Source organism: Argiope bruennichi, chromosome 7 (assembly GCF_947563725.1).
Source record: "Argiope bruennichi chromosome 7, qqArgBrue1.1, whole genome shotgun sequence".
Classification (NCBI taxonomy): domain Eukaryota; kingdom Metazoa; phylum Arthropoda; class Arachnida; order Araneae; family Araneidae; genus Argiope; species Argiope bruennichi.
Window position 1 is genome coordinate 103,813,565 of NC_079157.1, and position 17,153 is coordinate 103,830,717.

General features: G+C 34.4%; 1 protein-coding gene across 4 annotated transcripts in view; it reads right to left on the bottom strand.

The window, feature by feature from the left end:
* LOC129976078 (rho GTPase-activating protein 100F-like) overlaps window positions 1-17,153 on the bottom strand; it is a 128,425-nt gene that overhangs the window by 32,606 nt on the left and 78,666 nt on the right. For all 4 annotated transcript variants that reach the window (XR_008785079.1, XR_008785080.1, XM_056089452.1 and 1 more), the window contains 3 exons: window positions 14,140-14,509; window positions 10,320-10,597; window positions 9,073-9,964 (listed from right to left, as the gene is read on the bottom strand). Coding sequence is in view for 2 of the 4 variants with exons in the window: in XM_056089451.1 (XP_055945426.1) it covers window positions 9,073-9,964; window positions 10,320-10,597; window positions 14,140-14,509 (1,540 nt within the window). In the remaining 2 variants the exon portion in view is untranslated. The remainder of the gene's footprint in view (window positions 1-9,072; window positions 9,965-10,319; window positions 10,598-14,139; window positions 14,510-17,153) is intronic.

Here is a 17,153-nt window from a genome sequence, read left to right on the forward strand (position 1 = left end):
TTCAAGAGTGGTTCAAATGGGGTAAGCTCATGCTCATGTGATACACGTCAAGCGAGCGCTGGACCAATTTAGTTTTAAAAACAATGTATATCTTGTATTTGATGCTTTCGAAATCGCTTCACAACACGTAACCGAAGTGGCATAGTTGTAAAGCCTCGGCTTTAGGGATGGAGGGTTCTAGCTTCGAAACCCGATTCCGTATGGTATGTGGGACCAATGCACATGCACTATCCCTCTAAACCGAACATCCTCCCATTGATGTGGTGATAAAGTTTAGAGAGATAATGCCAGTTCAAGTGTCTTCATTCTCTAACAGAGGCTCAAAATTAGGAGGTACTTTCTAAAGTAGCCCTAATGTTGTTTCCAAATAGAACGTTAGTATTACTAAACTAAGCTAATCTAGAATAACAGAGCATCAGGTGGCGAGTATTTAGCTATCGCTTAACATAACTGTTAAACAATATGACTTGAAATCAACTTTGATAGTGTGGTGAAAGCTTATAAGCCAGTTAACAGCTAAGCTACAGGGGCAATTGCTTTTGTATCATAGTCATGGACTGCGAATCACAAGGTCCCAGGTTCTATTCTCGCTCATACTAATCCGCCACATTGGTGACCCTGGACAAGGAACCTTCAAACTCGTACAGCTGTTGTGGCGCCATCTACCCGCAACCAAAGTCGTCAGACTCACTTGACGCAGCAACCAAAGTCGCCAGACTCACTTGGCGCAACAGAATCAGCAACCACTCGCCCACACACGCTCACCATAATGCTTGGCGCTAATCAAATGGGTACAGGCGCATTAGTATCAACAGTTAAATTATACATCACCCCTCAACAGCCATATCGTTCGTCTCACCTCCGACTCACTGGAAGGAGAGTCTGTGGTGAATAACTTATAAGCCAGTTAACAACTACGCTGCCCGTGCAATTGCTTTTGTATTGTGGTCATGTTACTCGGCTGCGAACCACAAGGTCTCAGGTTCTATCCTCGCTTATACCAATCCGTTACTATAGTATAATGGCGATTCCAACGGCTTCGGGAAATGTTTCCCTATCATTAAATGACGAGAAAAGAATGATGTCGTTAAAGGTAAACGAATGTGTGTTCGACTTCATTTACTTCAATGGATGAAACAGTAAGAGTTAAACCAACTAAGTAAGATAAATATTGAGAATTTTTTAAAAAAACCCAATCTAATTAGGGATTTATTTGGCTATTTAAAAGTGTAAATAAGTTTAAAATAATTTTCACCCCAAATAGAATTTTTTAAATTTTTTTTTTACAAATATTGTATGTAGAAACAGAAAATACTGTAGTTATTGAAAAATTTGACGAGCGAAATTTTTATGAATCTTCAAGTTTCAGAGCTTAAAACACCAATCTAACTGCTTACAATTATAACTCAAAAGTGCAAAAAATAAGCTAAAAGTGATTTTATTTTATTAGTAGAACTCAAGATATACATTGAATTTTGGTTATCTGCTGATCTTTCTATTCGTGTTTATGCAAAAGTAATGACTCAAATGTAAAAATTAGATGAATGAATCTTATTTATGATTTTTTCAACCAAAATTAGAGACTTATGTTTGATTTTGGAATTAAAAATTCGGATGTGATAATTCAAAAATATAACAAGCAAGATAAATGAAATTTAGTTCATGTTCATGCCACATTATTATGTTCTAATATATAAAGCAGAGAAAATGCTTCGTAATCGCTAAAAAATTCGAGCTCGAATCACATAGGCAATGAATATTGAAGCTCGAAATCGCGTAGGCAATAAATGAAGCATAAATGGCAATTTTCATCATCATTTTTTAATCGCACATATTTTTTTACCTGCTTTTACCACTATTGCATTTTGATTATGCATGATTCTTTGAAAACAGAACCGTTTTTAAAAGGTAGACCTGCTTTTACCAGTATCGTTTTATTATTACGTGTGCTTTTTTAACAGCAGATGCGTTTTTAAAAGGTTGACGTAGAACTATGACATCATAGCTGTTATTTCATCTCAAAAAGACAAATAACGAATAACTACATAAAAATAATAATGTTCTCACATGATAACTTGAAATTTGCGATCGTAGATTCCATTTTAATTTTTCTTTATCTATTTTTTTCTCGCTACATTGGCAAAGTATCTTATTTTTAAAACTAAAGCAAAATATAAAAACTAAACTGTTTAACGAAATATAAATACTCTATAAAAAAATCTTATATTCATGATTCAGAAAAAAAAATCGTTTAAAGAATTTTTTTATTTTTTACAGGTAACGTTAAACCTATCTTACAAATTCTTACTGGTAAGAAACAAGCCATTTTCTACTTTAATCATAAAAGAGATGAAAAGATGATCTTCAGTAAGCTGCTTTTCTCTTTATTTTTCTCCGAGCCTATTCATGAATCTTTTAAGAAATATCGATTTTGCGAATAAAAATAACATCCTTTTAAATCTAAATTGACGTAAGCTGATACGTACTTTAAATCTATTTATGGAAAGTTGCGGTTTTACTGAGACATATAGACTCTTTAGATTTAGGATCATTATACGATCGTATCTGATTTCTAAGCTGAGTAATCGTCTTATAAATTCTATTGAGTAGCAATGTATTTAGTTATTTTTATCGATTGCGTGTAGTCGAAATTCGGTTTTAAGTGAACGGAAGTGATCTTTCTGAAATTTTCTCTCATTACTCTCTAATAAAGGTGTAATACCCCTTTCCCAAAATAAAACTGTAGATTTTTAGCAAGTCTATGAGCGTCATGAGTTTAGATTTTTATTTTCATGCATGAGATTTATGTTCTTCGTAGTATAATAAAGAAAATCAGCACTCGTGTTTTAACTGAATGCCACTGGCAAGCACTAGTTACGGAAGATCGAGGTTTAACATGCATCTAACATGAGATCTCCAGCAAAATTTTCGGCGATTCATTGGTGATATGTAGATGATCTCAAGAATCAGACATGAAAATCGAATATATATTGTGATACATTTTCTCTAATCGACTGAAACCAAAATTTCCAAATTTCACTTATTTAGACTACTATATTTTTTGAGTTACAGCATTTGTATGCATGAAAAAATGCAGACAGTCAACCCTTTGACAAATTTTGATACGTTTCTTCCCTTTAGATGATAAAACCGGAATGAAATTTCATTTGATTATGTTGTAGATTTCATTTATTTAAGTATTAAGCAAGTTAAAATATACATACGGACCGATAAATAATCAATTACTTGATGGAGGTGGTTCGCATTGCAGATGTGAACGATGAACCAAATTTTATCGATTTAGCACTCCATGTTTTGAAGCTATTGTGTTCATTTATAATAGGATCAGCAGGATAGACAGACGTACGTCTCCTGAGTGAACTTTGTTCAAAATTTGATAGATATCTACAAAGTGGTGTAAATGCCCTATACCAAATTTCATCCCTCTAGTTCAAAATGTATATGAGTTAATTTGTCCTAAGACAGACGGATCGATAAACAGACATAGTTCTAAAAAGATATTTCTCGAACACTGGAATGTTTGGAAAGGGGAGAAATGTACGTCAAAATCTACAGTTCGTCTGTTTTGAAGATGACAGAACTTTCTATTTGTTTTCTTCGTCTACGAGAAAGTAAAAATTTGCCCTAATAATGTGAAAATTCATAATTAGATTATTCTTGAGCTTTTCTGTTGGTCTTTTACGAAGATTAGAAGACTTTCTCTTTGTGCACTTCGTATATGAAAGAGTAATTGGTGGTATAGACCTCCCTAAACGTCTTCGCATATTCCCTAATTGATGTTATTCTTCTCCCCCCCCTCCCTCATATAATTATGCATCTTAGACCAAGCGTGAATACCACAAGTGCTCAGATTTTTATTTTCATATTCTCGCAATTTCGTGCTTATTAGTTTAATTAGAAACAAACGGTACTTGAGAATTATTAATTACATGGAATTAATGAATAACGGTTATGGAATGGAGATTCTTTAATATCATGCAATATTTGGCGATTAATCGTTAAAGAGTGGTTAATATACAAACATCATAAAAACGAATATAATTTTCGACTATTTGAAACTAAAACTTCACGCATAACTGTAACTGTAGTCACAAGATCACATACCAAAAATGTAATATTAAATTATTGCCTTTTTGAGTTATTATGTTTATATGCATGTAAAAATAAAGATCGGCAGACAATAAGCTTCTGGAGGTTCCAATATTTTATTCAGATTTATACTTTTAATGCTAAGCTGTGTGCCAAATTTCATTCATTTAACTCTTTGCATTCTTTTTTTTTAATTATCGACTCGTTTACTTGCACTTGGACAAATCGACAAACAAGCTTTTTGAATGAATTTCGTACAAAATTCATTAGAAGTCTATAAATTCGGAGTAAAAACTGCAAACCATATTTAATTTACTTAGATCAACAAGTTTTTGGATTATGCTCATAGACGACAAAGTTCCAAAAAAGGTCCCCCCTCCCCCCCAGATTTAATAAAAATTCTTCAAAATCTCGAGTTCAAATTTTTCGACGATTCACTTTATCTTTATATACTTTGTATAAAAGAAAACAAAAAATGTTTTTGTTTTTCACTTGATATGATTTTTTAAGGCAAAGAAAAAATTTTGGTGAGCATTTTTAGAGCTAAGTAGCACTCAAAATGCACAGTAAAGGGAAGTAATTCCATTAAATAAAGTAATAGAAAAATGTTCGTAGTATATTTACAATCGAAGTAAGGTAATTGACTTAAAAGAAGTTTACTTTAAAGCAAGAAAAAATTGCTAAAAGTACTAAAATTGCATTATCGACTTATTTAAAAAAGAAAACATTCTGAAACTAAATTACAAATTTTTTTTTAAAAAAAGCATAATTAAAGGAAAGGTATCCGTTATAGTAGCTGGTACGTGAAAGGGGGCTTCGACATTGCCTAAAGGCCCCTGGAAAGCTTAGTCAGACCCTGCTTCCTCACGTAATATACAAAACGATGTATTATTATTATTATTTGAACCAGTTTGAAGTCAGCTTTATTTTGATTCTTTTTTTTTCTCTCTTTTCGCTTTGGTTTGTTCTTATGCCAATTTAAGAAAACGCTGAAATTTCTTTTAACCTTAAAAAAGCCTAAGTGGTGCCATTGGAATTTTATGGGGTATTTGTTCTTGCCTATAGCACTGCTAAAAATGTTTAAAGAGAGAAGACAATCAGTTTCAAAGGAAAGTGGACCTGGTACTCTAGTGACTGCTTTAATGGGTGTAAACATTACAATGAGAGTGAGGGAAGATCATCAAGCCGTGCTAAGAAGTCTATTAGAAAAAATCAACTTTACAATGGGTGCAACTCACGCTTTTCTCAAAAAAAAAAGTACATGGCAAGTGTCAGCGCTTGGTAGATTCCGAGCATGCTCATCACTCATTTAAAAAAATCAACGTCACATGTACTTCTTATTTTCCTTATACACCAGATTTAGCAACATGCGATATTTTTCTTTTTATGAATCTTAATAAACACTTTCGGGGTAAGAGTTTTCCATCATCTGAAGCAATTGTAAACCTGCGGAGTCGATTGTGAAGGGTCGATCAAAAAAAAAAAAAAGTCGTCCGGATGTGCTTGTAGATTGGAAAAAAATTTAAATAAATGCTTTTAATATTATAAGGATTACTTTGAGAAAGAATATCAAAGATTTGAATATAAGCAGCGATAATTATTATTTCTTAATTTACGATCATTCTTCATTAAATAGCTTATGCATACAGTCTATTTTCTTCGCTGTACAATGATCTCTGGAAATATGCGCTTTTATTTACATGTTCAATGAAAAAATTATACACATTTTTAGTTATTGCCTTTATTCACATGTGTAGGGCCACTCTTTACAGTGGAACGAAATAAATGTACTTTTTCATACGCAAATTATAGAGGATGTAATCAAAATTAAATTTAAAAAAATAGAAATATGGGACAAAAACCTTGACAGTGAAACTACTATATATATATATATATATATATATATATATATATATATATATATATATATATATATATATATATATATATATTTATATATGAATATAAAATAAAGTAAATAATTACCCCACCTATGGAGATAAGATGTATCTGAATAACAGGCTGCTATGAATGATCACGTGGCTATTTGGATTCATTATAAAATGACCCAATGACCTTCACCATCGCCATCCACCAAATCTCCTAGCAGGAGGTATAAAGTTGACATCGGGATGAGGCAATGCCACTCTTTCCCCTTTTCCCCTCTAGATAAGCGAGAACCTGCTTATAAATTTCGCGACTTCCTATTTTTCTATTTAACGCAGTTTTGGAAAGATTTAAAGTAGCATAACAATAACGATTGCTGCAAAAATTTCATGATGAATTCTTTTCACCGTGATACCAGAGTAACGTATATTTTGTGTAGAACGAATACAAACACCGTTACTTTTCAGCATATAATTTAAGTCAGGGCATCCAAACCTTAAAATACTGCGACCCACTTCTCAGAACCCGAAACTCTAACGATTCACTTCATCGTGGACGTATTGAATTTTCCCATGGAAGAAAAGCGACATTTTTTTCTGAATGTTTATTTTATGGGCCAAAAAGGAGCTTTTGTGAGGAAGAAAACACATTTATTATTTGACATAACAAATATCTACGCCCGTAATAAAGAACTGCTTCGAAATAAATAGTTTCCCAAATTGAATTTAACATTCTTCATGAAAAGATGGGTGCTATCTGAGATACTGTATGGAAGTGCAACCTTAAATGAAACGGAAGATGGGAGCAACAAACTGTGTGATAAATGTACTTTATACAAAAAGTGAGTTCTCTACATTCGTCATACATTTGTTGAAAATTAATCTGTTTTGCTCCTTTATCTCCCGCCATTCGACAAGGGTCACTTGTTTGCGTATTGCACCATGGGGCTTGATGAAGATTTTAAATCTATATCACAGAAATGTGGAGAGATGCATATATACATTCAAGATTTTGTCGCGTCCAACCAAGAATTGATTTGAAAATCACAGTTTTGGAATCTCTGATTTAAGATATCTTTATGGTGTAGCCCAGAGGAAAACTGTATGTTTTACTGTATATTTTTGAATTCAAAGCTAACTACTATATATGAGTATTTAATACGCTAAACGCTGTTTTGATAGATGGATATTTTGTTTGCATATACAGAATATCATAAAGACAGTAGATTATTTAGAAATATAAAACTTTTTTTGGTATTTTTCCCGATATTTATATAATCCTTTTTAACTCCCCATAGAGAAATTCTAGGCAAAATTTCAAATAAAAATAAATGTCTCAAAAATTAAGGAAATACTAAATTTTATTAATTAATTATTAACGAATGATTTTTTTTAAGTTTTATTACGCATAGAAACTAAGATATTTAAAGAATGTTGCCATTGATATCTCGAATTGAACAAAGAAAGAAGTAATCCAGAATTTATTGCGTAGAGTGTCTTTACATACAAAAGTCGTAAGTCCTCACCCTCTCAAGTTGCAATTAACTATATACAAAACAAGAGGAGGGAAAAAATGAATTTATTCTCAAAAGTTATGTATAATCATGGTTACTTTCCTACAAAATCACTATGAAAATTCAGGCATTTGTCACAATGGTGGATTAGGCTTCCTATTCAAAAACGAAAATTAACTTCCTTCGAAAAACGTTCTCATCAGTGATGTGAAAAGACCTTAAAGCTCGTCATTAATTTAGAATAAATATTTTTGCATCCTCGCCAGTTCAGGAGGAGATAAAAGTCACTCGGCTTTATATGTATTCTCCATGAATTGAGACAAGTGTGCTTGGTTATCACAACAGACGATTTTGTTCAACTAATTGATCAAATTGCTAGAAAGAAACGATAGATGCTGGAATCTGAGACATTTAGATTTCCCAGCTTTATATTCTTTTCTTGAATAAAAATTTGGGGAACATCCAGATTGATGAAGAAATTATTAAAAAAAATGTTAAGGTCTATCTTACGTAGTAAGGTTCTCTCGAGCAGGGAATTTGGTCCACATATATGAAAAATGATTTTATCTTCACAGTGATTATGCTGGAAATTAAATATGTTCCAATATTATTTTTGATAATTTGTTTTGTTCTCTACGCTTATATTTTTTATGGTCTGTCAAAGACTGAAGGAAAAAAATGTGTCCGTATTTACCAGTTCTTTTAACTCAAACTTCTGTTGCTTTTCTATTGATATATTCACTTTTCTATAGATATTTTTTTCATGTGCTTTACTTAGGAGTTTATTAATCGAGTATTAAATTATTACTTAAAAAACATAATATTTAAAATTAATAAACTAGTTTTATAGTTACTGAACTGAGATGCCCTTTATGTAATTATGGTTAATCAATTCAATCGTGTTATTAGAACTTTAATGCTATTATTAGGTTTTTATTTCATCTTGTTCATTTGGCAACTTTAAAAGATGGCATCGTGGAGTGAATGCTCGGCATCTTCAAATTAGCGAAATATGGCTAAATACAAATACCTTTAGGCTAATGTTCACAACATCCTGGAACCTGGTAATTTATTGTTAATGATCCTTAAGCACAGCTTAGAATTTTCTAACAACGCAGCATTGATTTGTGTTCACAAAATCAAGGGGAAAAAACGGACATTAATTTGAGTTTTCCCTGATATATAATTCATGGCTGGGATTTTCTGTGAGAATAGACTGTATACCTCAAAAGATCGCATATAAATAAGCCTAAATATTCTTGATTATTCCCTACGCTGTTTAAGAACTCAATCACTGCCAGAGTTGTTCAGCAAAAATTGCTCTCTTATTTACATAAAAGAGCCAGTAAAATCCAGCAGAAGAAATCAGACTACAAATTCGATGTCGTTAGGATTTGTTTCAACAAAGAATGTAACATTACGTACATCAAAGAGCCAGTAAGATAGATTCAATAAAAGAAGTCAAACTACATATTTGATGCCATTAGGGTTGTTTCAGCAAAAATTGTGACCTTACGTACATCAAAGAGCCACTAAGATTCAGCAAAAGAAGTCAAACTCACGCCTCCTCATCGACCTGGTGGCCGGAAGCTCTGGCGCGGATACGGCCCCGTCGCTTTCCTCCTGGGAATCGTAAGGCAGGGAAGTGGTGAAGCGGACCGCCTGGTGGCGACCATATCCGCTTCTTAGAGATCTTGGCAGTGAATTGCTTCGTCCGGCCCCGCTGTAGTAGCTGCGCCGGGAACTACCCATCGTCCAGAATTCCTGTACCTCTGTGTCAGATGCACTTTCCTCCCCTCCCCGTCGTCTCAAAATGCCGCCCCTGCCACCACGCTGTTGGTAACCCCTGCGATGATGGTAGTCACTCAACATGCCTGTAGACCGACGCAGGGGCGCTGCGGCGACTTCTATATCGTAACCACCTCGCGTGGGAGGCACCATGCTGCGAGTCCTGCGGTGGTGAGGAGGATAAAACCTCTCCGGCTGAGTCTGCTCGTAGGTCTCCACCACCTTGGTGGCACGCTCATCTGGGTAGTAGCTGCTTTCAGGCGGCAGCGGTGTCGTCTTGTAATGTGGAGCCGCCTTGGTGGGCTGATCAGTAACTGGGGGCGGAACCACCCACCTGGGTTGGGATGGAAGGGGCTCCTTCCTCCTCCTGCTGGCTGTATATTGCTCGTGAGAGGGAGGTGGTTGGTGATAGGGATGGTGATGGTGAGGGATTTTGGCTGGAGGGCGATGGAGGCTGCTGCTGGGTGGCTGGGAGTTGTAGTAGAGGTCCTCGGGTGGCGTCTGGTGCTTTGTGGGCTGCTCATACCGGTGGCGCTCCCGCTGATGGTCGCGTTCGCTCAACTTGACGGCAATGGCTGGTATCTCAGGGGGAAGACCTTTGGTTCGAGCTCGTATCAGATGACCATTTTCGCTGTTCTCTTCGTTCGATCTGTCGTCCGTGGTTTCCTGGCAATAAAACAAGATATTTGCCAATTGAAGGATATATCCACAGCAAGATAATATAGTAAGTTATCAAGAAACTTGTTTAATGATTTCTTTTTAAGTATTATTCCTAATAATTTTCATTAAAAAATTAAATATCCAGAAACATTTCAAATTATGTTCAAGCATTTAAAGTAAATTCATACACTTTTGGATAAAGTTTGAGAAAAAAAAAATTTTTTGTTCATTGAAGATTTTGTACATAAAAGGTCATATCATCTTTTCGCAAAAGCTGCTAAATGAACTGATTGAAAATTCTGTTAATGTGGGATAAAATAAGGCTAGACAAAAGCTGTCATTCAAAAACAACATGTCTTACTTTTTTAATGACTACAACAGGTGGTCTTCCTTCCGGTGGTCTCCTCGTTAGTTCCCTAACTCGTGAACCTCCGGCACTGATTCGAGATCGAATGGTGAGCACAAGACGGCGTGGAATGGACATGATGATAACGACATCGTCCAAGCTCATATGCCTGACATCAACTAAGTTGACAGCCAAAATCTCGTCGCCAACCCGAAGCACTCCGCTGTTATATACCGCTGATTCTAGGGCAATGCGGGAAATGAAAACTCCTTCGGTCTCTCGAATGCCATCACCTAGAATAACAAAACAAAATTTTTTTTTCTAAATCTGACTATAATTTTATAAATTTTGAGTATTAATTTGCATCGAGACACAGGCTTGTAAAATAGTTTTCAAAACTTTTATGCATGTTTATTTTTAACTGGCACGTTGTTTTGACAGAGTACTATGAAATTTTCATGGAATTGAAAACAACAGATAAGCTTAGCTCATTAGTATTGACTATAATATTTGCTTTCTAAAAAATACAATATTTTTGAACAGCCAACAAGTTTTCTTCAGAATAAGTTACTTGCTTATTTTGGATGGTTCTAATTGATCTCTCAGAAGTTATTTTCGTCTTTTCAAATGTACAAAGGACATTAAGCTTTACTTTTGAGATTTTCAGCAAAAATTATGCATGTTGTTGAATTTACATTTTCTGGATATTTTTAAAGGCCATTTAGAACACTTAAATAAATAGTTACATATAATATAACAAAGAAGAAATGGCTAAGCTAATTAGAACTTTCCAATTAACTGTAAAATTAATTGTTTTATTATACGTTCATCAATATTTTCTTGTGACATTCGAGTAATTGTAGAAATATTAAAAAAAATGCTTTGAATGAACGTTAATCTTACATATAAAAATATTGTCTTTTAAAATAGAAGTTACTAACATCTAAATTAACAACGTAGAATAATACATGGGAGAATATCAAAAGCATTTTATTTGATGCTGTAAAATTATCAGATTATAGAATTATCTTCAAACCGTCATCAACTAACAATCAGCCTTTCACCATTTATTGGATACGAATTATTTATAGAGCAAATATTATAAATCGTGAAAGATTCGATCTTTATTCTTCCCTGAACAAACTTCATTTTTGGAATTATATGAATCTATCTGATCATATTAATATATTCGTAAATAATCAAATCTTCAACGATAAAATTTGCATGTAGTCTTTATAAACAAAACAGGGCCATATTTATAAAGATTATTTTAGCATGTGCACTGACATTCTAATCAATGAAAATATTATATATATTTTTAATTATATTATTTATTTACCCGTCCGTAGCCACACACTTCATGGGAAAAAATGAATGTAAGATTTTAATAGCAACGGATATGCTTTTAACCAATTTATGACTCTGCCAATTTCAAATATCAAAAGCATTTATTTATGCGTATATTATCATAATTATAAAAAAATTATCAGTACTGAAATAAAAAAAATGCCTTATTTGCAAAATAGTTATCTTTAAATATTCATTCTTTATAGAAATATTATTCATAATGAGTCAATGGAGAATTTTTTAATGATGCAATCCAAAACGCATCACTAAGAAAAAAAAGAAACTTCCATTGCAGTTTATAAATATCATCCATATACGAAACTATATCAAAAGTTTAGTTGAAAATATTCATTCCTTAGGGACTGAATTTAAAGCTATATAGTAAAGAAAATCGATTGTAGTTTCTTGTCTCTCCATATGGCAGTACCTATCTTATTTCTATCTAAGATTCTGACATTTTAATTCGTTAAAGTTGTTATAACATGATGTGGAATCCATCATTATTATCTTATCAATGTGACACTAAATTCTTTGGAAGAATTATGATTATCTGCCTGATCTGATCCTTTGTTCACATTCAGATCAATCGAGTTGTTGGACTTCATCAAAAGGCAGGCGTTGGTTGGACCAAGAAAATGAAATCAAATTAAAAGGATTTGAATTCTTTCAGAATGTAAGATTGATCCTGATTTTATCCTTTCGGTAAAAATTGGAAAGAATGAAAGCAAAATAGAATTTTGAAACTTACAGAACAATATTATGGTCTTACTAAATTAAAGACGAATTTGAAGTTATGTTAATGATTATTTTATGATAGACCCATAATTCTGAACCGTCGGCAAAAAGCAAAAATGAAATATCATGTGATATATTCTGAAAACCAAGCCGTATGTGCTAGTTTTACACTTAAAGCAATCAAAAGATTACCAAAAATAATCTTAATCACTAATTGGCAAGTCTTCCAACAGTAGGACTGTAGCAGAGCTGCATAAAATAAACAATATAGTACTGACTGCTATCTAGCGAAGAACTATTCTACAAGTTCAATGTTTAAGTAATGCTTTAGTCAGAACTTAAATAAATGCTCGCACTATGAATTGTAAAATATATAGATGTCAATAAACTAAAAATAAGTCATTGAAGAAATGCAAGGCATCTTGATTCGAGTTACCTAAAATATTAATTTTTAGTAGTTTCATTTCAAATTCTAATATTATTTAATTGAGCTAGATTGAAGCTTTTTAAGAATTATTGATTATTGACTGAAATTCACTTTTTTCAACAGATATTTCTAGCAAAACTCAGGATCAGCCAACACACAGATTTCATATTATAAAAAGTACTTAATCTTAAATAATTCGCTAAATTAATCTTATTCTAAAAGTTGCATAATGATCGTGTCAAACGCAATTTAATTACATGGCTTGAAATGAGGATTCTATCGATATAAAACATGAAAGTTATATTTGATGTCAATCTTAATGTAACTACTTTGTGAAATGGGAGGAATATTAACTCGCAACTAATTCTTCAGACGGAAATTTCTGTTTCTTTGACATACAAGATTTAAACTTTGCATCCGAGTAAATCTAATGAACAGTATTTACTACGTCCATAAATCTCCTGAATTTATTTTATTACGGAATAATAAATACAGAACATATATATAAATTCATACTTTTTTATTTGATTTTCTTTCAAAATAACTACTCTGTATGGCTAGGCATTTCTGCATTCAATCAAAAGATGTAAATACAGAATACAAGTTTCTGCAAGATACTTCATCCTGTACTTTTATCACTGCACTTCTTCGGAACTTTAGAATCGTTGACCTTTAAACAAATTTTCCTTTTGAAGAAAAGGAGTATGGGATATTTGGAGAATAAGTTGGTTATAGAAGTATCAAAATGAGGTGTTTTGACAGGTAGTTTTAACATCTACAGAAATTTGTATGCCGATGCCATATCATGATGGATATAGACGATTTTGCCTTTCTCTCCGACAAAATATTTTGTTGTAAGTTCGTAAATATTTACTGATAATGTACTGCTACATATATCTACTGTTCCCATCACAGTCTTCTCTTATTCTGTGGGAAAATATTCATTTTCATTTAGAGGACATCAAAAGTTTCAAAACATTTCGAATGTAGAAATATAATTCTGAAATAGTTGAAACAAATTAGAAGCCTGACTTATCTGGACACGCTTATTATCGAACCAAACGTTCAAAGTTAGAAATAAATTTATCTGGAAATAACAAAAATTGTATTTTACCACACTTTTTTTTCGTGGATTTTATTTCCTCACAACAAAAGTATGACAGATGTGCTGCTGTACAGAATATGAAAGAATGCCAGCGGATTAGCAAGAAACATAACAATAGACCAAGAACTATGTTCTCTGTGCCTTTCACGGAATATATGGAATGATTTTTCGGATGTGATTTGGCTGCATTGGTCAAGTAGGTAAGAGAATGGGATGTTTACCTTCTCTAATATAAAGTCCTAAGGTTTGCCCGGGTCTTTTGATGATCTCAACAAAGCGGACGATGTGGGAGGCATCTGCGGCGCTCAGGTACTTTCTGTAGGTGTCTGCGCCCACCCGGCCCAGGCTGCAAGGATCAAAGATACGAATGAGCATCTCTCCCCCTCTGTTCTCAACGGCGTCCACGTGTGCTGCCGTGGCCGCATCGAAGTCGTTCTCCACGGCCTCGATCTGTCTGAAGATCTCATTGCTGATGCCGCTCACCTTGCGAAAATCCCGCTGCACCACGATGCCGTGCTGGGGGGGACGGAGGCGCCGCACCACCCCCCCTCCTGCCTCCGTCATGGTTTCCACCGTGTCGCCTCTGGCGTCCTGCAATAAAAGGAATACAATCACTGATTTAGAGTAGTTCATATAATGAATAATCTGCAGGGAACTTAGGAACACGAAATCAAATAATAATATTAGATGTATCCAAACCAAAACATGGCTTTCATTCATCTCAATGCATTGACTTGTAGCACATTTAATGGTGATTTACCGATCATCACATTCCTGTCAAAACAAGGTTACTCTACCATGAAGGTCAGAAAAGATAGTATTTTTTCTTATCAAAATATTTCTATTCATCGATTATCGATTAATCGAATGAAACTTTCAACGCTTAATAGTACTGCAACACACTGCTGAAGCTTAAGTATCCTCAAAACAAGAGCAGAAGCAAGTCCTGGAAAAGGGTAGCGCTGATCTTGGACAAAGCTGAACTACATATGATTTCCATACAAAGTACAATTTTTATGGGGTATCCTTAAACATTATCCGTTCAATTCCATTATTTAAACATAAGATTTCCATATCTTCGGTTTTTTAAGTAAAATCGCTGAGAGCAACGTTTCGTCTCTGGAAAGTAAATGCAGTTGTTACTGCGGAAAACTACGCTTTTCAGCAATCCAAAAAATTATATACTGAAATCATCCACTCTCTTTATGCCGAGATCTGTTCATCGTTCAAAAACAATTAAAAATAAATGTTGTATTATATAAAAAACCGTAATCAAAACACGGTATGTAATCATACACTGACTACTCCGACCCTCCAAAGGCAGAGGGAAAATCTTGAACGACCGGACCGCCGGAACAGCAACACTGGCAGGAACTGTGATTGAATCCTAAGTGCCATCACCGGCCACTGTACATCCTTTCTCTAAGGAAATACGTCCCGTCATCGATGGGAGGTAGCCAACCCCCACCTTTTCGTATACCCATAAGGATGGCGAGAGCCAACCACCATGCCTGGAGACTCTCGTCCTCAATTACTAGGTGCCCCTACCGTGGGACATACTTTGTACGTAAGCTATTCTTTAGATATAGCCACAATCTCCTCGACATTTGAATATACCATATAGCATAGATAGATATGGGGTTGAACATAAAACATACAACAGGTACAGTGGTTACTGAGATAATGAGGCAACCGTCGTAATGTAAGATGATCACCAAAGGGACGATCTTTACAAAAGACAATGTAATCACTAGCACTTGTGAGCATTTAAAATCTCACGAGTAACAAAGCAACATGGTAGTCCTCAGTATTTAAGTCTGGATTACCATTACTGTGGAAGATTGTTTATGCATGTCTTCTACTAGCACGCTTTAACAGGAGAACAAAATAGATATTTTTCGGGGGGGGGGTATTCTGAAAGTTACGACTAGGCAAGCATTTACCTGTAATATTTGATGTCCCTTTCCTCGCTGCCTCCCCCTCACATTGGTTGCATTCTGGAAAATAAGTAACTCACTTGTATATGTTTGATTTCCTTGGAAGTTAACGAACCATCCTTCACATGCATGTAAAAATGGCGAACAAAAAATGAATTATTGTCAGTGCTTAACTCCAACCATAAAAAGTTACATGCAACTGCATTACTGAGGTATGATCCTATGTTCTTAAAGCTCAAAGAAATTTAAAAATTCCATCCATTCCATTAAATCTAGAAAAATTTATTAAAACCATTTATATCTTCTGTCGTATTTAAATGGGTGTAATGATATATTGAATGCTTTCTCCATAGTTCAGTTATTACCAATTATGCATTATTCACAAAGATTAAATAATGGCAGAAATTAAATAATGAAACTAGCTAGTAACCATAAAGTCATAATAAAGGCATATGTATTTGAATAAGAGGCGATTTAAGAATGACAAGAATAATAAAACTAAATTAAGGATCCTTTCAATAGCAAAAAATTGTCAATCTTAAGTTAATTTTTAGTCATGCTAAGTTAATAGTATTGTTACGAATCTGTAATGCTGCTTCCCAGCATAGTTGGTTCCACCATCGGAAAGAATGTTTTAAAGTCATCGGTATTGGACGGAGTCCGGTGTCGCGTCGGAGGGTCCCGGAGCTTGGCAACAAACTTGGCGACCATTTGGCGACGAATTTGGCGACTTTGGCGCAAAAATAGATTATACCCGAAACATCGAGAATTTTCCCGATCCCTCCAGTAGGAACGGAAATATGCCTCGAACGTTCCTGATTGGTTGAGAGGCGTCTAGCTCCGCCTCCTGAGACCTATAAAAGGAAGCGGCCGCAGCTGCTAGGGCAGAGTAGTCGGAATCGACAGAGAGAACTGGCCTTCCAGAGATTAGCGGAGCAGCGACGGAGTCGAGTGCTGAATTAAGTTGTTAAGTACGGTCTGCATTAGAGTCTGTTGTGTGCTGTTGTCTGCACGTCTCGGCTGAAGATAATTGTGTGCTGTATATAGTTGTCGTCTTTGTGTTGTCCTGTGTGTCTTCGTGTAAATAAACGTCGTTGTTTCATTTTCTACTGCCGCCTGCTGATTGAGTGTTCTCCACACCATATAACTCCCCCTATCCAAACGAACCCCGGAAATTTCGGAACAGTATTAAGCTAATATTTAATTTTTAATTATATTAAGTCAATAGTATTAATTTCAATTTTTAAGTTAGCATTTAACTTTTTTTATATAAAATTAGAATAAGATTATAATAGCTA